At 38.4% G+C, this 27,397-nt stretch overlaps 1 protein-coding gene across 3 annotated transcripts in view; it reads right to left on the reverse strand.

The window, feature by feature from the left end:
• The window catches only part of zgc:171482 (zinc finger protein), a 64,656-nt gene that overhangs the window by 30,528 nt on the left and 6,731 nt on the right, over nucleotides 1–27,397 (reverse strand). For 2 of the 3 annotated variants that reach the window (XM_023963348.2, XM_023963349.2), the window contains exons 2-3: nucleotides 11,257–11,373; nucleotides 7,357–7,449 (exon numbers count right to left, since the gene is read on the reverse strand). In XM_023963348.2, the coding sequence (XP_023819116.1) occupies nucleotides 7,357–7,449; nucleotides 11,257–11,367 (204 nt within the window). In that variant the 5' untranslated portion in view covers nucleotides 11,368–11,373. The remainder of the gene's footprint in view (nucleotides 1–7,356; nucleotides 7,450–11,256; nucleotides 11,374–27,397) is intronic. The other variant, XM_023963350.2, reaches the window with a different exon arrangement.

The following is a 27,397-nucleotide window of genomic DNA, read 5'->3' on the forward strand; positions in this document are numbered from 1 at the left end:
CAAAGGCTCACTGTTGGGATCTATTCTGTTTGAAATATGCAAATTCCTTTGGCTAATTCATTTGCTGGCTCATGTTTTTGCACCTCTACCAAGTTACTACTGCTGCCATTCCCAGTAGAAAAAAACGCAGTCTCTAATTTTTTCTAAAGAAGGAATTAACTGAGATGATATAAGGCTCTATGTCCTAAAGCATCAGTGAAAGGCACCCCTCTTCCAACCTTACCAATTCAACTTACTCAACTTTCTTGACTCCTACTGATCTTTGCACATCTTTACCATGAATTTCTTATTGCAAACCTTTGCTTGGACTTCAGTAACTTTGTTTTAGCTTAAAATTTTAAGTGTGACTGTTTTCTTGACCCATGATTGATTTACTTTCCTATTAAGCTGCTTTGAAAGAACACCTTCTAAATGACCAAGTGTTAATGTAATTTACTAAAAACAGAAGCACTTATATTCTAGTTTGAGCATGCAACCTAAATGCAAAAAAGTCACAGTAAATTGATTTTTACAGTAAAATTGGATTTTTAACCCTTTGTTACAGAAGCTTTAGCTTCTGTGTTAATGTTTTTTTGAATTTCATAACTCTTCAACCGTTGATGCAATTCACATAATTATAGTGGATTCTGAAGCAGAGAAAAGTAGTCTTGTTACACATTACAGTAGTGAAGAGCTAACGCAGAAGATCACCGGTTTGATTACTTTCCTGGCCACCCATGTGTCAAAGTGTCCTTAGGCAGGACACTAAACTCCTGATGGTTATGGGTTGGTGCCAGTGTGAGGCAGCGGAGCCGCCATCAGTGTGTGAATGTGTGTGTGCATGGGTGAATGGTAATGTGACTGTAAAGCGCCTTGAGCCTTCTGAAAAGGTGGTAAAGCGCTATATAAGTATGAACCATTTATCATTTAGGGAATCAACGTAAATCAGCTGATTCTATTCATGGAGAAAAGTGGTTTTGTGTCATTATGCAACACTTTTCTTCAGTAATATGCCGGTTCAAAGCAACTTTTATTCCGTGTCAGAATCCGCTGATTCATTTTAGTCATCTAAACAGTCGAAGAGTTATGCAACATTCACACCAGCCTCTGCAACAAATGTTGAAGCGACCACTTTCAATTAGAAGTTGTGTGTAGTTGCGCATAAATGCACATTTTGAGCTTCAAGGTTAAAAAAATCATGCATTAACGTGTCGCTAAGTAGGTTTTAAGACCGTTTCTGGACTCTACTTACAAAACAATGGGCCATTGAACGTATGTTGAAAGTTAAGCCAGTTGAACTTTGACCAATCAGGGACTTGGATTTGGTGGTGACATTTGGATGGTGTCCCTTTTACTTCACAGAAGTGCCAACATTGAACACTGATCATGGAGAAGGCATCAATAATTGTCCTTTGTGCCCGTCCAGAATTATATGACACCAAGTTTTTCATGTGTCAGATTTGAGCTATGAAAGAAAAACCCTTTCGCACCACTTTAGCATTTGGCCCCAAGCCTCTACCAACTGCAGGTACACGCGCTAGTATCAAGTAATGAGAGTCCAATGTGAACACCACATGCCAAAAACGCGTTTAAGAATGCACTTTTAGCCCAATCTTGAACACACATCACATGCCCGGTGTAGGATCAGGAAATGTCAAAAAGTGTGTTATTTAGGGGTCGCTGGCGATATCTTCAATGTTAAAAGGTTATGTTAAATTTTCTATCCAAGATCTAAAATGACCTGACAAAAAGGCAATAGAGTTCCTGTCTGTCTGCTTTCTAGAGAGCTTTATTGTTTCGTTGACATAAACATCACATCAAAAGTTTATACTAATGCATGATTAGATGTGCAAAAAAGGGTCAAAATGGTAATCATTCAGATAATTTATAATTTTCTATAGCTAGCCTTTTCAGTACAAAGACTTAAATCAAAAGGACAATGAAAGAAAAAGTATCTTAAACTCTACATGTGAGTGCATGGGGGCATGCTGTTCATCAGGGGACGAGTGAGTGTGTGTTGTGTCAACACTGGTTAGTATCATGGAGAGTGAACATGTGACTTGAGGACACCTTTACCTTCCAGGCGCAGCTTTGTCTTTCAGCCCCCCCCCCCCCCCCTTTTCCCTCACCGCCTCCCTTGTTTCTCATCTTTCCGCCTTGCCTTCAATCTCAGCCTTTTACTCTTTTACTCCCTCCTTCCCTTCCTGCTTCCTCCCTCCCCCTCTGGGCACCAGTCTCACTGACTCTGAGTGTTGTGGGATGAAATATTTATCTGTATTGGCAGGCCTTTGCCACCCCCTCCCCTCCTTGCCATCTCCCGCTTCGCCTCTTTTCCCTCCGCGTGTCTGTCCCTGCTGTGATCATGTTAAAGGTTTGTTATGAAGCGTGCCACACCTCCCCCTCTGTCACCCGGTGCCTGACTTTTTTCTGACGTAGTCAGGACTTTATTCAAACACCAAGCATTAGCTCTTGAAACTAAACAGTAGTGTCTATTCCAAGATATTTGGGATACTTGTATGTAAAGAATAAAAACACATACATTTTAGATTCATGAGGGAGATAAAGTGGCTTGCTGAAGTCAATTTTCAAAATCTTTATTTTGAAGTTTACATTCTGTAATTCTACTAAAATATCACACTACCACTTGCACAAAATGATGTACAGAAAACATTTGATTCCAAATACATGCTGCAGAAGGCTTAGGTTCCACAAATACTGGTGTTCTATTTCCAAATCTTTTCTTTTTAGGTCTATTTTGAGGACAGAGAACCTGAAAAAAATCATTCTGGCAATGTACAGGGATTTCACTTGTCAAAACACACTTAAGGTAACAGAGGCAGTCAACAGAGATGAACCTCTACTGGGTTTTTCTTTTGAAAATGGGTTGAAAAAGGGGCCGGAAAAGTGAAATCAGCTGGAAGTAGCCAAGTGACAGCCATGATGAGAGGTGGTGGAAACCTCTAAATACGTACAATGTATTGTTTGTGTTGCTCGTTCTAGTCAGAGGAATCCTCTGAAGCTTTTTTTAGACAGAAAAAGACATGACTTTAAACACTATTTTGTACAAATTGGTAAAAACTATTTTATACAGAATTGTGTGCAAAATGTCCAGCGACAATGGTGCAGAGGCAGAGGGGTCAATCTAAGATCAGAAGATTGTATGTTCGATTCCTGCCTTGCCTGTCAATGTGTCAAAGTTTTCAACTGTACATGAGAATTGGACCAGAAAATGTCTTACTTCCAGCTAGAGTAAGATTTCAATTCACTTTTTTAGCGATGCAGACGCCGCCATGTTGGATCCAATCAACATCAGTAAACAGCAATTGGTCAGAGTCAGTTTCAGTCAAAATTTCTAGGGCAACCACTTTAAGAAATCACGCAGGGGTGAGCTTGTTGGAAGTCCACACCCCTTCCAACTGAAAGTGGGCTACAGTAACCCTTATGCTATCTTAGATGACCCCACCCTTACATTGATGTGTTCTCCCTACCATGACAAAGGTGGATAAAGGTGGAAAGATTTCATGTAATCCATGGACACCAGTGAAGATCACAAATCATTGAAGAAAAAAGGTTCAGCGCACTGTCTAGTGGGTCTACATGACCCGACTCCCAATGTTAAAGTGCCTAGGATAGCACAAGGGTTAAATCTGCCAATCAAAAGTTTTAAACTTTCAATGCAAGCCCACATACTTTTATTGAGGCATCTTTTTGTCCAGTTTCTTACTTGAATAACTTCACTACAGAAAAAATTATCATAAAAAAATAGGATTGGCAAGAACATGTTAAGAAAATGTTGTAGAGCAGGAAAGGTTATTCTAATAAATATAATAACTGAGTAACAGCTGCTCATTTCTCAATAAAAGTCTATGGGGTTTTGGCTTCATGGGGATAGCGGGTGCTTCCTGTTTAGAATGCAAGTCCAGTCATAAAGTCAATGGTCAAAGTGTCCTTGGGCAAAACACTGAACCCCACATTGCTCCTGTTGGTTATAGGTTGGTGCCAGTGTTAGACATAAGTGTGTGAATGTGTGTGTGCTCTTGGGTGAATGGTACTGTGTCTGTAAAGAGCATTGGGCCTTCAATGAATGTAGACAAGCGCTATACAAGTATTTACCATCTACCCAAATTTTTTCTTGGTTAGTTCAATCATTATAAAAATGTAATAAAGAGCTATGGAGAATTTTAGCTGTACATGTTGTGATTTGTTTGTGAAAAAGTCAAGCTAATTGCATTTACAGAAAGATAATTAAAGGTTATTTTTGTTATTTCTAAAGGATTTAAGTTTACCCACAAAGAAGACTCTACCAAAAGCATGACTGATTTAATGACAGCTCAAGGAAAGTTTGAGATAATCTTAAGTATGTGTGGGTGACAAACATGTGAATAATTGCCAGCTCAATACAGCTGCCACTCCGCTGAACCTTTTTGAACAGTAAACACCGTCTCTGACAAACTGTTTTTCTTCATCTGTCGCTGCTGAAACTTATCTACCTCGCTGTTTCTTTCGGTTTGATTTTTCCTTTCACGCCTTTTCTCTGTCCTTATTTTGTTTCTAACTGTCACTACTGGTAAGACTGACTTCCATGCAGTCTAATTACTGTGTCTGTGTTTGTTTGCATGTACCCAATATGGATGTATGCCTGCTTATCTTCTGCCCAACATTTGAGCTTAAATGGTTGAATATTTGGAGTTTGGTGGACTTTGTTCTGATCACGCACCTATCAATAGATTAGTAGTTATATCTACTTTCATGCTATATTTGTTTTCAGTTCATCCTTTCTTTTCCCATGGCTCTGTGTTGAGGCGATGTGGGAAACATCGCTGAGCGTGCCCAGAGAGCGGAGGGAAACAGTTGTTCTCATTCTAAGTTTGAAGATGCTCTTAATTGAAAGGGTCAACAGTTCAAACGAATAATCAAAAGGAGAATAAAAAGTAAACAAAAATATGTATTTCTTTCCCGCTTGGGTTGTGCAGAGAAAAAATTCCAGACAGATAATGGAGAGAAAAAAAATGCAATGAGTCTCTCCGCTTTCATCTGGGAGCACCTTTATGACCTACTTTTTCTCCCTGTTTGCTGTGACAAACACTTTCACCTACACACAAAAACCACAGGGCATAGAATTTTAACTTGGCATTTCTTTTCCTCAGCGAAAGGAAATCTTTTCAGTCATTCCCACTGGACTGGAGCATTTCCATGGTACGAAAACAGACGTGTGGAAAGAAAAAAAAACGAAAAAAAAAACAGTGAGACACAGTGCCGCAAAGCTATGTGTGAAATCTCCCATGGGAGGAACAGAGAGATCAAAGAAGAAAGTTTATTCTAAACTCCATATATCCTCCTTTCACAACAGTTTCCAGCCCCATCTTATTTCCAATGTTGTGACTCTGCTTGAAAGGCTGCAAACAAATTGCTCACAGTGGCACCCACATTTCATTACAGTATGCCAGATGAGAGCAGTGCGTTTGTGTGACTGTGTGTGCATAATCTGTTTATGTGCATTCAGTGTCCTGTATGAGGTGGCGGCTGGGATGGGCTGAGTCATGTCTTATTCACTTAGGGAGTCAGATTGAGACCCAGGTGTATGTATTTCTACACTATGTGTGATGCTATATCTTAATGCAAAATGATTTCACTGAAAATCTGTTGCATTTCCAAGTTTTTGCTGTGTTTATTTATTTTTCAAGGTACTCTAATTTGCAAAAGCATTGTTCAACTTAATGTTTAACAAATGCTGTATTTACTGTTCTTTATCCTGAAAGCTGCCCGCCTGCTTTATCATAAATGCATCTTAGGTTGTCAAATAGTGGCCAATTAAAGCTGATCTCAATGCAGGTCCTGAAAAAGACTTCGATTTTAAATCCCTTTGGGTGTGTGAAAATTATTTATAGGAATTCAGAATAATGCTCATGAATGAGCATTATTCTCTTAGTTTAAAAAACTTTGGGAAAGGAGGAACATTAAATCACTTTGTATTTCTCACCTTTATATTTTGTCTTTTTTAATTTAATATTTTTTTATTTTGTGCATTTGTTAGTCATTTTTGCATATCCTTTGTCCTTTTATGGTAAAACCTTTCAATTTTTTCTATTCTAGTTATGTATAATACATAATCTAAATAAAAAACAATTAATTCCGTTCTATATCAATTCTGTGGAAAAATATAGGCAAAGACAAAAGTACAATTGTTAATAGGGTTTGTAAAAAAATGTAAAAGACTGATAATCGCTTTCAACATAGTCTGTCTCAAAAAGCACATTGTTGTTCTTTTGCTTTTCTTGACATCATGTCTTAAACTATTTCACATTCTGAATAGATCTCTTACAACAATAATAATAATAAATATTTGTATCATTTTGCTTGGACAAAGAAAGTCAAAACAGTTGAACTTCGCTTTAAAATGCTTTAAAACGTACTCTGTGTCATATCAAGGAACATTTTTATTTATCTCTCATGTTTAGAGGGAAAAACGTCAGTTTTTCTACTTTTAAATAAAAATAAAACTTTTGCGTTTTTTTCCCGAACTGCTTCTCGGCAGAAGTAATGATGCTGCTTTAATTCAGAGTCACTGAAAGTCTCAAATACTGTCAGAAAAAAATAATTGATTTGATGCGAGACACAAGTCACTGAGGGGTAAAATGGAAAAATATTCATACATTTTTATCGGCGTTTATTTTTCGGTCTTATTTTTTTGTCATTGGTCCCTTTTTATTTTCTTTCCTCTCTCATGTATGCTTTATGTGTTTCCCCAAAGAGGGCTCTGCACACTGTATATATCCCCCTGTGCACATTTGCATTTCATGAAGAGTGTCACTAACCAGATAAATGGGGCTCGTATTAAAAACAGCAAAGCTCTCTTTGGAATTCACCATACAGCACACTTTCACACACAAACACATCGTAGCTGTGGCAAAGTACCTGTTAAGCCTGAAGTCCAACAGTACACAACAAATGCAATTGCAACGTCAGCATTAGCTTCATTTGCATAACCTAAAAATGGCCCAAGACACATTGGTATTCCTGCAGCTAATTCATGCAAACAGAAACAAGCTTTTGTAAAGGAGTGACCTCCTTAGCACTGGCATGCAGTGCTTAGGAGCTATTTGGCAAAAACGCTGGTCCACTAAATCTTCTCAGACACACAGCTAATTATTATTTAAATGAGAAAGTCTATAGAATGGACATTTTTGTAATGATTAGGGCAGGGAGTGGACAAGCTTTGCAAGGTTTGACCAAAATTATGGTTAAAAAATGAATTGCTTTTGTAACTTAACATGGCTGATCACTAAACTGCAACACAGAGAAATTGAAATGATCTGTGAATAGGAGAAAAGACAGGTGGTGTTTGTGGGAACCAGACACACATGAGTGCGAGCATACTGGGTTATCTGGTCTCAGTCTCTTCGAAGGCGGTCCTCCATCTTCAGGATGCAGCATGTAGAACAGACGTACCTTGTTGGCATGTTTTTTACTCTAAAAGAGAGAAACAGAAAGAAACTCAGGCAGGAAATTGAATTCTGTTTTCTTATGCGAGACAAGTACGAACAAAATCGGAGGCTGCTACTCTACCTTGGCAGCTTCCTCTGTGGTTTTATCTTTTTTTTAATGCTTATAAGGTTATCAGAACATTTGCCCCCGGATAGGTGTCTAATGTCCTGGGCCAGCCTCAGCTTTTTGATGCCATGATTTGATTGAGAAGTGGAGTTGACAAAGTGGTGGTTGTACTAAAGTTCAGTCCTAGACATTTCAGAATATGGTTAAAATAGGATAAGTTTGGTAGTTTTTGGACATATTTGTTGAAAATTCAACATATTTTCATGGAATAACACTATTTAGAAGGTCTTTCTGGGTTATATAGCATTGGATTAAAAATAAAAAAATCTATAATATTAGGAAAGCCATGGTGAAGAATTGGTCGACCTCTCATCGGAAGATCACAGGTTCAGTTCCCGCCTTGCCCACCTAAAGTGTCCTTGTGCTAGACTCTAAACCCCAGATTCCTCCTGGTGGTAACAGGTTAGTGCCAGTGTTCGGCAGCAGAGCCACCATCAGTGTGTGAATGTGTGTGGTGGCGGCGAATGGGATAGTAAATTGCTTTGGGTCTTCAAGCAAAGTAGCAAAGCATTTAGCATTTAGTATGTGGGAATATGGACAAGTTTTATTTGAAAGATCAGAGAATTTTCCTTGAAACTGCTAGCTGTCACTTAAATGCAGAACCACACACACACACACACAATAGCCAGTAAACGATGAAAAAAAAATGCTTTTATTTAAAAAAGTTCCTTGTTTCAAAAGTTTAATTTCATCACCATCCTTTGTCCTAGATTTCTTCTATTTATATCATTTTAATAATTGTCCAAACTTCTTGTAAAAACTGAGACATTGTTCTTGGTTAAAATTAACCTAAACATAGACCAATAAGACATGGATTTGATGACAAAGAATTGAAAAATGAGATATGTACATGGAAATATACTTCCAAGTGTAAATAGAAATATAGGTTTGAAAAAGTGAATATTAACGTTTGACCAAAGTGCTCCTGCTGCTTCACTGCCTGCATTGGTTGCTTCGCCCCCAGGAGAAAAATCCCTCTTCAACCTTGCTTGACTCCTTCACTTGCCGGACCGCAGTTAATGCTTTCTGCCAGTGGTTATATGTGTGTGTGTGTTTTGGAGTGTATAAGAGACCGCTTGTGTTTGTAGGTGTATAAATGGTCATGCCTTTGATGGCTCTGGTATGGGCTGAAAACAGGATCTTGACTCACCATGCTTACCTTGCACTGACCCTCCTGGCTCACCCTCCTCCAAACCTACTCTAATGGACTGTCTGTGTATCCCTGTCTTTTCTTTCTCTGTTTTTCCAAGTGACAAGTCAAGTCGGAGGAGGCAAACAGGGAGGAATGAAACTATATAAACATGCCAGCCACTTTATAGGGCTATGTGTGTGCTAAAACACAGAGAAGAGGACATTCAAACTTGTGATCTTGTTAACCCAGATACATTTCGTAAAAAAGGGCAGAAGCAGGGTTTGGAGTGGTTCTATTAGCCCTTTTACACTCTTTTTACATTTTTAATAGTTTTCCATACTAAAAGCTTGGGAGGTACTTGTTCTCTCAGTTGAAAACATTTATCCATACATTTAATTTGATGTAATAAAACACATCATAATTGAATTTATTCTCAAAACAGGATAAACAAAAAATAGGATAAGTTAAATAAAAATCAAGAACCTATAATTATACATCACATTGATTACCGGTTTGAACTTTAAACAATGTATAGATATATATTTCATAACACATTTTTTATTTTCTGTAGCAATGGTCCCATCACAGCAGAAAGATATGCTTTTATTGTCACTGTCCACTTGGACAATGAAGTTGGAGGCTCACCCTAGAATAACTGAGCCAGGCTCCAGCAACCTCGATGACTGGTCTTAGGACAAAACTGGTATCGAAATTGATTAAATAAGCAGTTATGGCTGTAAATGTTTAGATTACCTATTTCTGCATGAATGGAAAAATGTGCATATTTTCTCACAACTAACAAACAATTTTGACATGCTGCCTAAAGAACAATAGTACTTGTATTTACAACCCTGCAGAAAAGGCATTGCACAGTCCCAGAGCTGCAAGTGTGGATTTTTAAAATTAGATATAAATAATCCACAAAATACCTCTGGAGGACAGGGTTACCTTATTATCACATAAGAAAGACTCATCTGAAGAAAATGTTTAAACATTTTACCCCGAATCCCAATAGGGACGTCAAACCTGTGGTATACAATCCCCAATGAAAGATTAAACTAGGATTGCACAAGATCAGTAAAAAGTACCGGTAATGCTCCATTTCTGCAAGTAAACACTCTTTCAGTCTGCGTTTGCTAACAGTGGAATAGCAAAAAAAAAGGGAATAAGAACAGAAACCCTCACATACTCAATCATTTCGTCCTCTGGAGGAGAACTTTCTAAAAATGTGTTTGTGATTTTTATATATTTTAGAGAGTGAATATGTAGCTAAAACAAATGAACCGTCTGACAGAGCAAAAGCTCAAATATGAGTTCAAGATGGTGGTACTGTCAAGGATTAAAGAAGTGGCATATTAATGATAATCAAAAGACAGATTAAAGCTTTAATCAGGCTGGAAAGAAATGGAAAGTTCCAACATTCAAAACACTAAACCCTTTCAAACTAAAACACATTTTCTCATTTTCTGGTGGTACTAGATGCACATTTTCAGACTGAAACCGTATACAGTGCTAAAGGCACTGAATTAAATGCAAAGTTGTGACTTCGACTGGTTTTATTGCCTAAAGTTTAAGGGCCAGTAGTTGTCACACACCTGAGTCTGCAAAATTTGTTCTCCACCTTTAACTTGCAGAGCCCTGAGGGCGCCATGAGCTGCCGTCATAACTGCTGGAGAACCATTTACTGGTTTAACCCCTGGATCAGACTGCTGGTGCTGCCAAGCAGAGCAGCCCTGGGTCCCATTTTTAGAGTATGACCTGACAGTGGAGTCAAACCGACAAATTCCCGGACACTCTGACACCTAAGTCACTGAATTTCACCTCTTATAGCAGATTGAAGATGCTTCTTGCCCTCAACCGATATTTCCTTTATTTATGGATCAACTGAAAAGTGCCTCTGCACATTAATGCATCCCAGCTAATGTCTGTGCACTTCTGTCAGACGTTAGGGAGGACAAAGAAATAGATTACTGTTAAGTGAAAGTGGTAATTAAAGGAATGCACACTCTCACATACTGTGGTTGGAGTTTCCTCTGTCTCTCCAGATAAGGCCCTTGTCCTTAGTTAGTCTTAATTACTGTTTTGTGATCCCAGTTGTGTTTTTAATGAGAGTATATACACTCAAAAGAGGTAGGTAGGCAGACAGACACAAGCTTCTGCAAAAACAAACAGGTATTCTGATTCACAACCATTTAGGAGCTGATTATGTCATGGTCATCTATTATAATTCTCTTAGAGCGTCAGCTGAAAGGTAGACTGCATTACAACAAAGTGAGTGTGTGTGTTGGGGGGTGTATGTTTACATGAAAGTAACTTGCATTACCATGCTGCATTGGATCTATGTATAATGGATGAGCACGGTTTCAAACAACACCAGCACAAATTGGTGCAAAAAAGGTTGTTGTGAAATGTCTGGTTTGCAGCAGGAATTTCCCTGCAAAAGCTTTCAACTTTGCAATAAAAGCCACTGAAGGATTTTTTTAATTTTTATTTTACATAGAAACACTTTCAAAACAGAGCAGAGATGGACTCACCTCATAGTGAGCAGTACGCTGGGACTCAGAGATGAGCTGGGCATTGCAGATGTTACAATAGCTTTCTGTGAACAAGCCTCCATCCACGACGCCTGCAGACTTCATCTTCATCTGAGACTAAACAGACAGATATGAATGTCATTCGATTCAGAGGGAAGTGGACTTACAGTGAACCTTTCAGTTTGAGTGAATGGCGTATGCAAACTTAACTTAGAAATAGGTTTGCTTCCCCACCCTGAATGACAGATTTGGGATGACAGCTCAGCCCAAAATATGTTGATCCTGTCTGTCAGAACATCCTCTCATGGAGTATTTTGGATGCAGAGTTGGATGGCCTTAGGCTCACATTTCAATTTCTGCATTTTACCATAAACTATTTTCATCCTTTGTTTTCATTTCAACACATTCTACTGGTGAAGTGCAGCATTAGTTAGTTAAGTTAACCATACAACTAATGTTTCATCTTTTTGAGCAGAGAGTCTAGAGAAGACTCTGGTGTTTGTACAAACAATTATACTGCATTATTCCCCAAAGAAAAGGATTGACACATAGACTAAGGTAGATGTACAGATTTGAAGAAAAAACTAAATTTATCTCAAATGTCTGCTTTAGCGTCCAAACTTAGCTGAAGAATTGTCCATTACCATAAAATCATGAACGATGCAGAGATGTGATCAGTTATTTCCGCAAAGTCCATCCACTTATACCATAGCATAAACAAAATAAATCAACTATTAAATACATTATTAGTACTTTAATCTGGTTATTTTTTAGATTTAAAATGTTTTCACAAGAAGAAGACTATTTAATATGCGGTGCAACCTGTTACCATGGTAACGGCTACTGAGCCTGCACCGACTCTGCTGTGCTGCAGCGGAGGACAGTATGGAAAATGTCATGTGAAGTGATACAAAGCATCACTTCAGAAACAAAGTTCACCCCTGACTGCTTTTTTTTGACCAGATGATGAACCAAGGTTGCTTAAAAAAAAGTCCAACATTAGTTTCCTAGATTGCTGATAACAAAAGAAATATCCACCATTCACTCGGATCATTAAATCTGTATAAAAAAATAAATGGTTTCTTTCATTAATTGTTTAATAATAAAATCATTTATAAACACACTCACACTATATATCAAGCATTAAGGTGAGAAAGACAGAAAACAAACAATTTAAAATTAAGTGCAACATAGTCACCCAGACCATGGCATAATGCAAAATAATGACTCTGGCTTGTAACACTCAAGCCTTTTTAGATATTTGGCAAAACTGTATTTGACTGCATTTATCTCATGTCGGCATCAGTCTTTTGTCTCCAGCTTTGAAAGTAAAAAAACTTAAGTCATGATGTGCATGAACAATCATCCTCAAACCACAGTGAGAAGACAATGGAGACCACATGGAAATGAAGCTTCGAATCCTTTACAACATGGCCACAATATTTGCTTTTGCTTTTATCGCAGTTACTGTGATAGAAAATGGTTTAATGATGACCTCTAGGGTCTTGTATTCAATTTTCTATTCTTTTCATTATGTGTTGGCTGTAGGCAGTCCGGTGACTTTGCCGTGGTAAGTGTGGCTGATCTTCAAGGAATGTTCAGGAACATCAACCATCAAACAGCATTAGATCCATTCAGTGAGGCAGTGGCAGGGCCGACTGCAAGGACGAGGATTTTCATAGCCCAATGTCTAAATACTGCAGAGGTCAGCTTTAACTTTGAATGAATTAACCCTTTTGACTGCTGTGTTATAGTAAGAATCACAGTTCTATGTGATCAGACAAAATTAAATGACTTGATGTGTCAGCAAGGACAAGCTGGGATAAGATCTCCTTTTCTTTTTCAGTCCTCACATTAAGCCAATGCATTTGTCTGTTCATGCACCACATCGCAGCAGGGATAATTACAACTGTCTGATCATGTTGTTGGTATAGTTCACACCGGATATTTCCATTAACTACTGAAAGGCTGTAAAGCCGCTTCCTATTCTGTCTAAAGAAACTCACAAACACATGCAGAAATATAAAGATTAGAATTTAAAAAAAAATCCACATTTCCAAGAAAACAGAATTCTCTTCATATATTCTCAGTGTATCCTGCATGCATATATTTAAAATAAAGATATAAAATTGTTTGGTGTAGAGATCCGGGAGTGTTATTACCTTAACGATGTAAGGTACCGCATAAGACACAGTAAGACAGATGCATTATGAAAACCACCACATTAAAGTTGTCTGAAAATCAACAGCATGTCGAGAAAAATTTGTGGCAAAAAAGACTGCGGAGGCCAGCCAGGCGAAAGAGAACCTATCTTTAAATCTTCCTACTAATTAAAACTGAGCGCAATGATAGAAATATCCATATCTTCCTAATATTTCAATTACCTCAGATTATTACATGCAAGATGGGAGATGCAGAGTAATTAATAGAAGCAATCTGTTGGTGAGATTAATGGAATAGCATGGCCAACGGAGCAAATGATGGAGAGGCAGATAAACATGAAAGAGGAAAGAAAAACACAAAGACTGAGGAGGAAGAAGGATCATGAATAAGATTTGAATATTTGTAAAGTATATGATGATTTATAATTTCTTGTTATGAAGGGTTTCATGAGTTATCAAAATCTGATGTAGGTTTGTCTTCATGCCTAACAACAACCCTAACAATGGGCAACTTTTATACAGAATTCTCTCAGTCAAGAAGCTGTTTATTATTTTTATTATATACCACTTGTTTTAGTCTTTAGTACATCTAGAAATCACAAAAAATATGATAATCATTATTTCTGTGAGCAAACAGTTTATTGGTTTGTAAGTGAACAACATTCTAAACAGAAAAAAATGTAATTTAATGTCACTTAGAAATTTGTAATGATATTTTTTTCAAAATAAAATTAGATACAGCAAAATCTATTATCCATAGACCTATGTAATTATCTGTTTTCTGAACCAGTTGAATGCCTTTCGGGGTCACAGGACCGCTGGAGCCAATTGTCGGGCGAAGGCGGGGCACACGCCGGACAGGGATGCCAGTCTTTTGCAGGGTGACACAACAATCTCACATGCACATCTAAGGACAACTGAACATCTAAAGTATGTTTTTGCACTGATGGAAAAAGCTTGAGTGTCCAGAAAAAAAAAACATGCATGCATGAGGAGAGCATGCAAACTGCACGCAGAAACCTCGCAGCCGGGATTCAAACCAGGGCTTTCTCCCAGTGAGCTGAGAGTGCAAACCACTACCTACCATGCAGTCCCAATATCTTATATTTCCCATTTAAACAAGTGGGTTTTTGTAAATACAGATAATGGTCACACAGAGCTCTACAGGGAAAACAAGTGATACAATTATAAATAGACTCTTCCTAACTTATAGGAGAGAAAAGGGAGAAAGGCTTGGGTAGGCTCTTTTTCTTTTTTGGTTAACCGTACAACACATCTACTATGAAGCAGCGGGATCCGTTCACTCACATTAAAGATTAAATCCAGAAGAAAACCAGACAGATTTCAGCATGTCCTTGATGTGGGTTGTAGCAGGGCGTCATGCATGAATAAGAACCCATTGGCTCCTCAAATGTCTTTGAGAAAAATTTGCTGATTCGATGCGAGTTTTTAAAAAAAAAGAAAATGAATAGAAAAAAAAACTAGAAAAAAACATACTTTTTTTTCTAGAAACATGGTAAAATGGTACCATTTGTCAGATTTACCATCAATATTTAATCACTATCTTTAATGCAAATGCTAGTGTGTCCATCTCCCAACTAATCAACAGCATATGATCTGACAAAATCATGACACCCATGAAAAAAGGTTTGATTGGCTTAATAGAAAGAGCAAAAGTAGATAGAATAGTTTTCTGACTGCACACTGATGTTCTTCTACTCTAAGTCCAGCTTTATTTAAAACCCTTAGCTGGTTTTTGTTTGTATGTGTCCTAATAAGGAGTAATAAGACGGAGGGAAGGCAAAACAATAATGCTTTCAGTAGGAGTGGATGTGGGCAGCAGCCGAGGTGGGTATGAAGTATGACTGAAAGTGACACAACCTGCAAAAATACATGCTGCATAAATTTATTGTTTAAACACAATGATTTAGGGATTGTTATGCATGATCCTAAAAGGCCAAGTCCTTCTTTTAAATGCAAATGACAAAAAACAGTTGAGTCTTTATGAAAGCCTGCAGGCATCTGAAGATGGAATGAACCTTAAAGGGGATTCCCTTTGAGACCAAATTTCCACTGTGCCATATATAAAATATGTTCCTTAAATGTCGAGCCTCGAGGCTGTCCATTCGTAAATCTGTTAATGAATCAGACGAGGGTTATTATTGTTTTCTGAAAAATTCAACCAAAAAGCTGTTTTTATTTTGTTTTATTCCATAGAAAAAATACTTCATATTAACATTAATATCAACGGAAACCAAGTAGCGTTCTGTAACTTTAATATATTGTAATTGCACATATATTTGTTGTTCTTTTATTATTTTAAAGCAAAATGTCAAAATGCATAAAAAGTAAAGTCTGCAGTGATAAAAATATGCTTCACCTAATAAAAAACAGGAAAACAGAAAAACGATTAAAAAATATATATAAAAACATATCTAAATGACTTGTCCATTCATTTAATCTTAGCTCTATTAGAGAGCTGGACAACATAACTAGATTCCCTTTTACATTTTCAATGCTCACATTTTATGATTCTTCTATTTCAGTTTTAATACACTCTTATACAGATTTAGGTCTCGAACTGAAAAGGAAATATTAACCCCAGCCTGACAGCCAATGTCCTGTCTAATGAGCCTCTGGTGAGAATAAAAAGTACGAGGTTGTGGGGTTAATGACAAAAAGCCTTATACAAGAATGACCTTAGAAGGGTCACTTTGATGCCTTACATAACATTTATTCTCTTTCGCTACTGGTAAGGTTATATTTCTGTACAATTGTACTCTAAAAGCTGCAAGCTGAAGATCTGATTAAAAATAAAACATGTTTCCTCTTTTGTGTCAACGCCCAAAGTTTAAATCCAAAAGGCAAAGCTGATCAATTGGGTACAAAAGTTGTGTCGAAGTAGTAATCTGGAGAAAAGGTAGAAGTCTATTAAAGTTTTTTAACCTAAAGGTAATCACTTTCCCATTATGTCAATTTCCTGCCAGCTTGAGGTACTTAAGGTTTTTAAAAGGTTTCTGCAGCTGAGCAAAGCAGCACAGATGGTTTCTTCCAGGATACTTCTGGGATGCACCATGCTGCTCCTGTTGAGATCACTCTAATTGAGTAGAATGGGTGGTCTGGAGCGGCTAATCTGTGGCCCTTCTGGGTCTGCTTAGAGGTGGAGTAGCTTTCGACTAAATGCAATATACAGTAACTCATAAGCACACATTCCTTTACATCTAACCATCTAGGCAAAGATAATTCACACAATTTCAGCTACACAGATTATTTTCACCAGTTTACCCAACTGTTTACATCAAACACTAAGTAACCCCTTAGAACCCAGTTATAGTGCATATTTTTCCACAAGGCACAGCCATTAATTTCGTTATAAAAGTGTTATTTTATATACTGTTTTTGGTTCCTTGGATGCAGCAGAAAAGCAGGAATTTAGTTCAAACAAATATACAATTCAGCTGACTTAAGATAAACCTAAGCCACACCTAGCTATAAAGGTTTCAGTAGTGCAGAATATATTTACCACAGTTTGTTTCCTTTTTAGTTTTTGTTCTGCTAATGCAGCAAAAACTATTTATCGTTTAATTTCTTCTCTTGTTTTTATTTTATTTTAGTGGAGTTGAATGTATTATTTGTTTTGCATTGTGGGGGAACCAGCACTAATAGCAATAGCTGCATTGCTGGAGTGATATTGTCCACGGGTATTACAGGTTTCAGACACTCAAAGAATGAAAGCAGAAAACCCACTGATTCCTTTGACCCATAAAGCCAGATCTGTTAAGTTTCAAACCACTTTTTGAAAAATAAAATCCAGTTTTCACTCATTCACGCTAATACTGTCACTGTAAATGACATTCCTTTACCATATAGATTGATTGCACATTCATTTAACCACTTTAATTAATTATGTTAATTTTGTGGAAAAGAATAGCCTTCTGGTTCTAGCCCATTAAAGCTGTAAAATTACTGAGCAGTTAAGGAAAAGCACATTAGGAAGTGTTAATGTGTAATGTTGACCTGACAAAACTTCATTTTTAGTGTCTCATCATGCATTTTAGCCAGGAACTAAGAAATAAGGATTTCTTCTCATGGCTTGGTTTAACTATTCCCATTGTATAAAAGTTGGACTTCAAAAGTCTTTAACTTTAAAGTTCCATTTATTTTTAATTGATCTAAACAGCCAAACAATCTTTATTTTTAGCTGTTTTTAGGGATAAATGAAACTATTTACAGACATTTATACAAGATTATAATTTTTACAAAATCTTTATGTTTTTCTAATCATCTTTGTAAATAAGGCAAATTCTGGCTACTAATTTAAACAGCTGAGATTAACTGCAGGCCTCTGAGCAGTGACGTGCAGTCAGGAGAGGCAGGTGAGGCACAGCCTCACCTGTCATTATGGGAAGAAAAGAGAAAAAATAAATTCAATTATTATATTTAATCAGTAATTTGTGCTTTGCAGTCATTTTCCATTTAAATGTCCCATTTTTGGGTGTTTTTTCTTTTCAAAATTGCTGAATTTCCGCATTTGCCGTTCAGATACTAAAAAGTGACGTGCGATGAGGCACCAGCCCGCTGAGCCTCACCTTGGATTGCGCAATACTTATGCAGTCAGACGGTACTGCTGTCTCTCTGTATGTCGGTTCAATCACTTGTACTATATGAGCTGAGTTTACATAATTTAGCAGATGTATATGATGTACAGTGTTTGTTTTTATAAAAAACTGTATGTGAAGGATGTGTTTCTTGTGCTGAGCGCTAAACGCCGGCGAAAAAGCCGCTGGGTGAGGCCAGTAGTTCTCGTGCCTCATGTTAGGGGGCGCCGGTGAGCCCTGAGATTATGACGCTAAAAAATACTAGAAGAAGTGATAGCAAGCGGCAAGTCATTTTCTTCAGAAGGAGCGGCGTGTGGACTTTATTTACAAGTAAAGGTAAGATGATAATAACGTTTGTGCTTTTTTCTATGCTGCAGTTTGTATATGAAAAGAAAACACGTTGAAATGATATTTTAAACAAAACACGTTAACTGTTGTCAATCAAATGGTGAATAAGTTACTCAGTATGGTTCATATGTTTGTAAATCTGACTGATGACGTCAGTGCCTCACCAGCCATTAACCTCACCGCACGTCACTGCCTCTGAGTGATAGGTTTTATTTTAAAACTAGTTTGTTTTTTAAACGTAGACTTTTGCACAACCCTCAGCAAGATTTTTTAATCACTGTCAGAAGTCAGAGCTCTATGTTTCCCCCTTTGGTCACCGGCGGGAAACGACTCCAAAGTACTGAATGCACTACATCTCCCAGCAACCCCAGCGCACAGTTCCTGGATGCCACACATCACCAAGTGTTATATCCAGACCTGATCTGCTGACTTCCTAAACCTGTTTTGTCTCTGACTCTGTTTGCCTGCAGCCAGCCCAGAGTCTCTCCTGGATCCTGACTACTCCTGTTTCTTCTTCTTTCTAAAGCTGCAATTATGAACAGGGTCTTTACGGATGCATGATATTAAACCTTTTTATTGCAGATATTATTTAAATGTCAAATGTAAGACCTTGTGTCCAAATAAATTACTTATCAGTCTTGGTTGAGAAGAATTCCAACAAAACTGACAAAATGACAACCCACTCATTGACACTGTCCAAATTATAAAGAAAAGAAAGAAAAAAGAAGGGATTGTTGTCGTTCTTCTGTGAAATAAATAAATAAATAAATAAATAAATAAATAAACCTTTCACATGTGATTTTAAATAGTTCTGGAATTTGATCAAACCACCAGGGCAAAATTCAAGTCTTTTAGTCTCCTTATTCATTTTTAGTACGGTAATTGTACTACATTAAACGGTACTATTTTCAGTTATTTAGAGTTATATTTATTCCAAAAAGATAAAACATATTTGAGCTAAACTTATTACTTTATTTTAGTTGCACAGAATTGAAAGTTCTTCACATTTCAACAATGCAGTAAAAAGCAGTGTAAACATCACATTTCTTTGATACTATGCAATTCGCGCCTGTCGACTGTTGCTTTTCAGCTCTGGCGCTCTCACTCTGCTCACTTCCATTCAAGTATGTGTCAGGTTAAAAACATCAATGATTATCTTGCAGAGCATGTAGCATGAAATATATTTTCATTTTGACAAAGCGAATCATTATTGTGGATATTTGTTCTTCTTTGTTGTGCTTTTTTTGATAAAAAATACACTGTTTTCTTCTTTACAGAGGTTAAAATCATCACTTGACTGCAGATCTTTTAAAAAAGTGTGTCTGCAATCACACAGGCTGACTATCGGACATGTTTTTCTCCGTTTTTGGTTTTTCTGCTCATTTAGCACATCTTCAGCTGTAATTCTGCACTTCTCTTTTAAACAGATTCTGAGTCTTGTTTAAATATTAAACAAATATTTTAAATAAAAAGTCATCAAATTCAGAACTACAGCCTGAGTGCAATCATAAAAAGACACCCTCTCTGACAAGCTCAGTGTGCTTGGCATCCTTTCTCTACAACAGAGGAGGCCATGGACCAAATGTGCGGAGCGCCATACTTGCAGCTCTGGCAAACCATTCTCTAGTATTCTGCTTTTTTTTTACTTGTCCTGTCCAACAGCTAAGCAGGCAGATGAAAGCTGAGGGCCTCTTGTGTTGGACATATTTTACTTTAACAAGAGGGGTTATTAATCTTCAGACAAACCAAAGGTATGACTGAATAAACCCCTTTTGTAATTGAGGCCAAACTTTATTCATTTCAACCATGTTTGAAAATCTTTGGTGTTGGACCGGACGGAAAAGGAAAGAAGGGAAGAAGAGGGAGGGATGTCAGAGGGGGGGGGGGGGTGATAGTGAGAGGGGGGGGGGGTAAGACCATGAAGCAGCATAGAGCAGACAGGTTTACTGGTTGTTTATCATTACGGTACGGTTCAAATGTAGTACAAAAAGGGCGGGGCCTGTTCACACACACTCAAATATTATCAACACACCTGCTAGCTGCAAAAAATGTTCACATGTCAACATGTACACAAAACAGATAGTGTTCACGAACGCATACCTATGCCTTTAAACCAACTAGTGTGAAATCTTTCATTCATTCAATCATGCAAACTATTAGTGCAAAGGTGAGCTAACACCTGTGCTCAAGTGAGTGTTTATGTTCTTCTAAAATGGATGGTGGAATGTGAAAAGAAGGAGGAGGAGCGCCCAGCTACCCCCACACCCAGACCCCCGCCGCAGCAGCAGCGGCAGCCGGAATTCCCCCAACGCCACACGGGAAGAGGCAGGGAACAACCGCCCCCCGGGCGACCAAGACCGCCACCCAGGCCAGGGCCAGCAGGACCGCCGCGAGGCCCCCAGAGCCAGAGAGCAGGGAGGCGCGGAGGGAAAGAGAGTGCCGCCCCAGCCCAGCCAGGAAAGCAGCCGCCCCGCCGCACCGGAAGAGCCCAACGCAGGGCCCCACCGGAGAAGGACGCCCACGGCCCCAGACGAGCACCCCACCACCACCCAGGAGTTCCGGGCATCCCCCCGCCCCAACCCCAGGTACGAGCCAGGACCCCCCAAGGGAGACCCGCTCCGCACTCCAGGCAGCCACCCCCCCGGCCAGGGTTGGTCCAGGGAGGAGCAAGGCAGGGGCCCGCCGCCCCCGCCCAGGAGGGGGGAACCCCGGGGAAAAAAGGGTGGCCCACAAGGGGTGTTATAAATATGGCCCGACCAGGCTTGGCCATGTTGGAAGTTTGGCGGGGCCCAGCGCTCAGGGGCAAGGACCAGGACCCACCCCCCAGGGACACGAACACCCCCGGCTCAGGTGTAATATGAACCCCCCCCACCGTGCGGAGAGAGTACCGCCGGGCCCAGGGAGCCGGCACCCAAGGGACACGGCCGCCGTCGCCAAGGGGCCCGCACCCCCCACCAGGGAGGGGGTGGGGGACAGATGGACCCAGGTCCCACCTTCCTTGCAAAATGTGTGTGCGTGTATGTGTGTTTGAGAGTGTGTGTGTGTGCATGTGTGTGTGTTTATGTTGGAATGTATATATTGAAGGGGGAGGGGTGTGTGTATTAAGGGGGGTGCAGTTAAAATTGGCGAGTAGGGCACTAAGGGGACATCTCCTGATTACTCAAAGTGATGTCCCCTCACCCTCCCCACCAAGGGGCCCTAAATGTCTGAGGTGCGGTTAAAATTGGCGGGTAGGGTGCCAGGAGGACATCTGCTGCTTGCTTGCAGTGATGTCCAAGCACCCCCCCTACCAAGGACCCTACATGTCTAAGGTGCAAATAAAACCGAAAGAGGGGGGGCCCACTCCATACGGCAACCATAGGAGGGGGCCCCCCCCCCCAAGGCGCATCGCAGGCTAGACCCCCCACCCCCTCACCCTAATATGAGGTTATATGAGGAAGGGGGTAAGTTGGGGACAGCTGGTAGACTGTCCCCCGGTGGTCAAACAGCTGTCCCCCCCCCCCCCCCAGCAAAGGGGCCAGGGCCCCACCCCCGGAGGCGCCGACCCCCCAGGCCCGGCATTCATGTCAGTTTTTTTAATAAACTATAATTTGTTATTAAAATAATTGGGCATACTTAGTTTCTGCTGTAACGCTGCTTTCACTTCTTTATGTTTTGACATGAATGAGTAAGAATTTTTGCACCTGTAGTTTCCTTTAAATGTGTAACCTTACATTCCCTTTAAAACATGTGCAACTTTGAGCTTGACAGTCATTGCCATGACAACAAACTTGCCAAGACAGAAGTCAGTGAGATCTTACACCAAGAACAGATTTATACATGCACAAAAAAATAACTGCTAATTCTTTTATTATTTGTTATTATTTACTGAAATAGATCTTTTTCTATGCCATGGCTAAAAGAGATCCATGTTCATCACAGGAACACTGGACAAGAACTGTGTCCACACATCTCTGTTGATAATTAGCGGATAGTTTCACTAATGATCACAGACCATGGCTATTTGAGAATTCCCTCCCTACTCCCTATCTAAGCCCACCCCTTTCCCCATCATCTATCTCTTTACTCACTCTTGCCTTAGTTCAGAGCCCCTCACACAAACCTTACAATACCGCTGTAACAAAACTGTGCAGCAATATGAAGCTATACAGCTGCACAGTTTTGAGCCAGATGCTAACTCAGACAAGGAAAACAAAGACTATGTATATGGATTTGGTTGTTTACAAGTGGATGCATCAGAATGGAGCAGATCAAGGAGCTTGTGGCTTTCTGTAGTTTTTATGTCACACCTACCTGTCACACCCACTACAAGCATTTTCCAAATGCAACTGCTTCTGATTCACAATAATTTCAATAATGAAATACTCAGAGATGCTATTTTAAGCTTAATCTTCTTTATATGTCTTCCATCATCAGAAAAATGCCACAAGAAAATGTTAAAAACATAAAAAATACAATTTTCATTGAGGTGGGTCTTTAAACAGCAACAATAACATCCCAGATTCTCAAAGTAACGACCTAATAAATATGAACATTTTACAGAAACTATTTGTAAATCTAGTGTTCTGAAGATGAAAACTTTGATAATTTATAAAAAGAAAATAAAAAACCATTTTTTTAAATAAAAATAGTTCATCGACGGACACTGATTTTTTGCAGAGATCTTTGGGAGATTTCTAAGGCACTGGATATTGGAATTGTAGATTGTAGATTATGATGTCAACGCAACAAATGGCAAATGGACTATATGATGCACTTACTAGTGAGTAGTGAAGTAATTTGAACACAACCCTAGTTTACCTTAGCTCAGAGACTTTATGTCACCATCAATGACAGAAAAAAAAATGTAACATTGTAAATGTTGTATACTTGTGAAGCTCTTTCCTTCCTTCTTAGAAGGCCCAAAGCATTTTACAATCACAGTCCCATTCACCTATGCACACACATTCACACACTGATGGTAGCTTCGCTGCCAAACGCTGGCGTCAATCTATAACCACCAGGAGCAATGTGGAATTCAGTGTCTTGCCCAAAGACACTTCTACACACAGGCAAGTGTGTACATCACGGCCACTCCATCACATTTTATATCACAATATATCACATTCCTTCTCTATGTAACAAGACACATGATGGTGCCAAATATCCACTTTATATATTCATATGAAATTCTACAAACAAGAACATTTCACAGCTTTTTGTTAAAAAAGTAAAAAGTACCTAAAGCCAAAGAAACAAAGAAATGGAAGCCAAAAATAAACAGTGATAAAAACTCTGCTGCTGTTCTGAAATTGCAATCAATAGTGATCTCTTTTTTTCCTGGATAAAAAGGATTCCTCTGCACTTCTTTCCATTTTCAAACAGAAGATTTCTTGAAAGCCAGTCTGTCAGTTTTTTGCATCGACCTGCAATCAGGCAGCAGGACAAACAAACAAAGTGAGCGCATACCTTTGAGTGTTTGTTACTGGCCAGCACATATGAAAACTGTTTTTATCCAGTGAATTCATGCTGTCAGTCAGGCTAGTGAGGCATTCTGTTCGCTCTCCTTTTAGCTTGTTGATGCCGCTGACAGACAAAAAGCTAGCTTTGAGGGCAGACACACTCAATGGATCTGTGTGGCATGAATGGATAAATGCTTCAGTAGCACTTAAGTGCCGCTCACGTCTCTCACTTTAATAGGGAATTAGCAGAGAGGCCAAAGCAGCTTGTAAAACACAGTTACCTTTCACCCCAAATTTATCTCATTTATTTATGTTGTATAACCTCTCTGCATTTATGAGACCTATGTATTCATGAGAGCTCCTTGGTAGTTTTGTTCCAAATAATCTGACTCTGTGGGCCATTAGCTGTTAATGGTATTAATAAAAGATGTACCACTTTGGGCTACAATATGGACTTATTAGAGGGTGAAAGAAGACTATTATCCCAGGCAAAGTTAGTTCTCCCAGTTTAACCAAGCAGATCTCCGCCTTCCTGTGTCTTTCATTGGCAGACTCCAAGGCAAACTAAGTTAATGACCGGAGACAAAAGGCAGCCCAAAAGTTTTAATGGTTGCTGTTATGCTACTGTAACATATGGAGAACGCTGTGCTGAACTGCAAAAGCTACTGTAGACGTTCTGTTCCATTAGTAACTGCAGTAATTCCATTGTTTTTGCACAAAGATAATTTTAGCCTAACGTTGTTCTGCGCGACTTATTTGGGTTTTGTGGTCACAGTTTACAAACTAAAAAATGAAGAAACATTAGCTGATATATTATGCATAGTATCCACACAGATACTGCAGTGATGTCAAAACCAGATTGGATCATTCCACAAAAAACAGAAGATGTGAGCATATAAATTATGAACCTGAACCTTTCTTTATAGATGAGTAACAAATATGTGAAGTAAAATAAAATTCTGCTTGCCAACATTGACTGGGGGGAGCGGGGATCGAACCCTTCGATCATTGGACGACCTGCTCAACCACCTGAGCTGCTGTTTTACCAAAGTTTCATGTCCTTATTAACACTGGTCCCCCTACCATCAGGCATCGGAGTGGTACTGAAAGAGTGAGAATAAATGTTGTGTTTCTGACCAAAAGTTTTCTTGAAAAAAGATTACATCAGCATCTGGAAGCATGAAGACTCTTGTCTCACAAAACCACCAACCCAATTTCATAAAGCAGGACTTTTTGCAGTGATGGAGAACATCAAACAAAGACTGTTCTGTAAGGAACAAATATTGGGTTTTAGTGCCTTTGATATTCCCAAGATAAATAAGACTGGCTTGCTAAAGACAAACAGCCTCAAAGCTCCAACTTGTTCTTTCTAATTGTGAGTTTTAAATTGTTTTTTTATGTGTGTTTTTATCCTGCTCCAATAGATTTCTATGAAAAAAATGAATAAATAGCACCGCTATGCAATATACCTAAAATGTCTTCAGAACAACTGATTATCTGACACAGTTTTCAGGATTTCAATAAATGAAATGCATGCAATTTGTTTCTTTTGCAGTTTTCTCTACTTTTGACACAGAAACCCTGATTATGTTTCGGTGTTTTCCTAATTTAGTTTTGCAAGTTACTAACTAGTCATTAACTCGACTGATTATCAAACACCAGGCAGCCATTATAAATTTGCACAAAATATGAAGAGAAGAAAAATATGTGAAAATGTGCTTATTATTTATCCATGTGTTGCTTTTAAATGTATATTCGAAGTACAGATTTGAAAACTTCAAATGCATACATCCTATAATCTCTTTTTCAAACGACAAGAGAAACAAGATTGTAAAAGGACACCATGCGCAAGCTGTCACAAATACAAAATTAAAAGACAATAATTATGGTTGAAATATCAATACGACTGCACACAGCTTTAGGAAAATGATCCATGACCATGTGGGGTCCCTCAAAAGCAACACGCACATCAACCATTTTTTTACTGAGCTGCACCTAAGCTTTCACATCGTAATATTAGTGGTTAAGATGTAAAAAAAACATCCAACAAACATCCAACTACAGCAAGGAACAGGCTGGTGGGCTGGAGTGATATATTAGAAAAAAACCTAAAGGAAGACAAACAGTGGGTGTAACTTAGATCTATAACATAACTGTAATGATTAGAAATAAATGATGTCATTAGAGCCAAATAATCTATTTTAAGAACCTCTCTTCCTCATATTTCAAATTTTCCCTCATACTGCATTAGTGAGATAGAAGAACTGCTAACAGCTAATTAGGAAGCTGCTTTAGTGTCCCACAAAAAACAAAACTATGCTGGCAGTTTGACAATTAGGCAAGTGCTGAATGGATATTGTAGAAAGCAGAGTTGCATCTTCACATGAGCACACATTTAAATTGATTTGTCATGAGTTAAATATGGCTTTTAATTTCTAGACTTAAGGCTGTTCTGCAAAACTTTTAATTTGCTTTATTTTTACAACTAAAATTTAAAATTATTATAACTTTAAATTGTGCTGTCATTTTATAGCTGAGCTTAGTAAGAAATTGTGTTTTATTATTGTTCATGACAAAAAGTGACAAATTCTGATTAGTGGACATTTACTGCTTATATTGCCAATAAAAAGAAGAAGAGAAGAAGAAGAGTTACTAATATAACATGTAACCTGTACATGGCAGAGATTTCCAAGATTCTTTTTGAAAACCATTCCTGTTTTAATTGGAATAAATAAGATAGAATGCGGATTAACACAAACTTTGTGTCCAATCAATGGAGCTTATGGTGTTCTTTAAACCTTAAATAAAAAAAAATGTCAATGACCAGAACTTCAGATTAAAAAAAGTTTTTTTCAGCAGCATCAGGTAAACAGAGGACTGATCTTCATTTTGTGTTTGTTTCAAATTAGTAGAATTCTTTACAACAGTAATAATCAATGGGAAGGCTGAAGGGGGGTCTAAAACCAGCAACAATAACATCTAATCTTAGGGCTGATTGTCTGGTTCACATTAAAATCACTGTTTTTTTCTTTTACTAATGTAAAGCTTTTACTAAGTCAGCAACAAATTAAAAAGGTTCGTGCAAGGTATACAGTATTTGGTGACAAATGTTTACAAAAAAAAAATTATAAAGCAAATGTTTAATTTAAAATGTATAGTATGAAGTTGTAAACTATAAATATACGATAAATATACGCCAGAATATTCAAAAAGAACTTTCAGAGCTATAAGTACCAACTTGAGCTTTTTAAATAGAGTAGAGACTCAAAACTTTATATATATTAATATTTATACTGCAGTGGGCCAACAGAACGTCTTCTAGCAACTAAGCAACGTCTTCCCTCCAAGATTTCTCCTTTTTCTGTCTTTCCATTCTCCAACGTTCTACTCCACAACGTCATCCAGTCCCAAACTTCTCCTCATCTGCTGCAAATCTAAAACCAGTTTATGACAAAACTAAAAACAAATGACCCTTTAAATAAGCATCTGAAATTAAAAGTTTTGGACAACAAAACCCAAAACCTGGTCTGACTGGAAGAAACAAAAAGTTGCTCACATTAAAACATGACTTGATCTAAAATCTCCCTTAAAA

This window comes from Oryzias latipes, chromosome 15 (assembly GCF_053564925.1).
Source record: "Oryzias latipes strain Hd-rR chromosome 15, Olatipes_Hd-rR_3.1".
NCBI lineage: Eukaryota > Metazoa > Chordata > Actinopteri > Beloniformes > Adrianichthyidae > Oryzias > Oryzias latipes.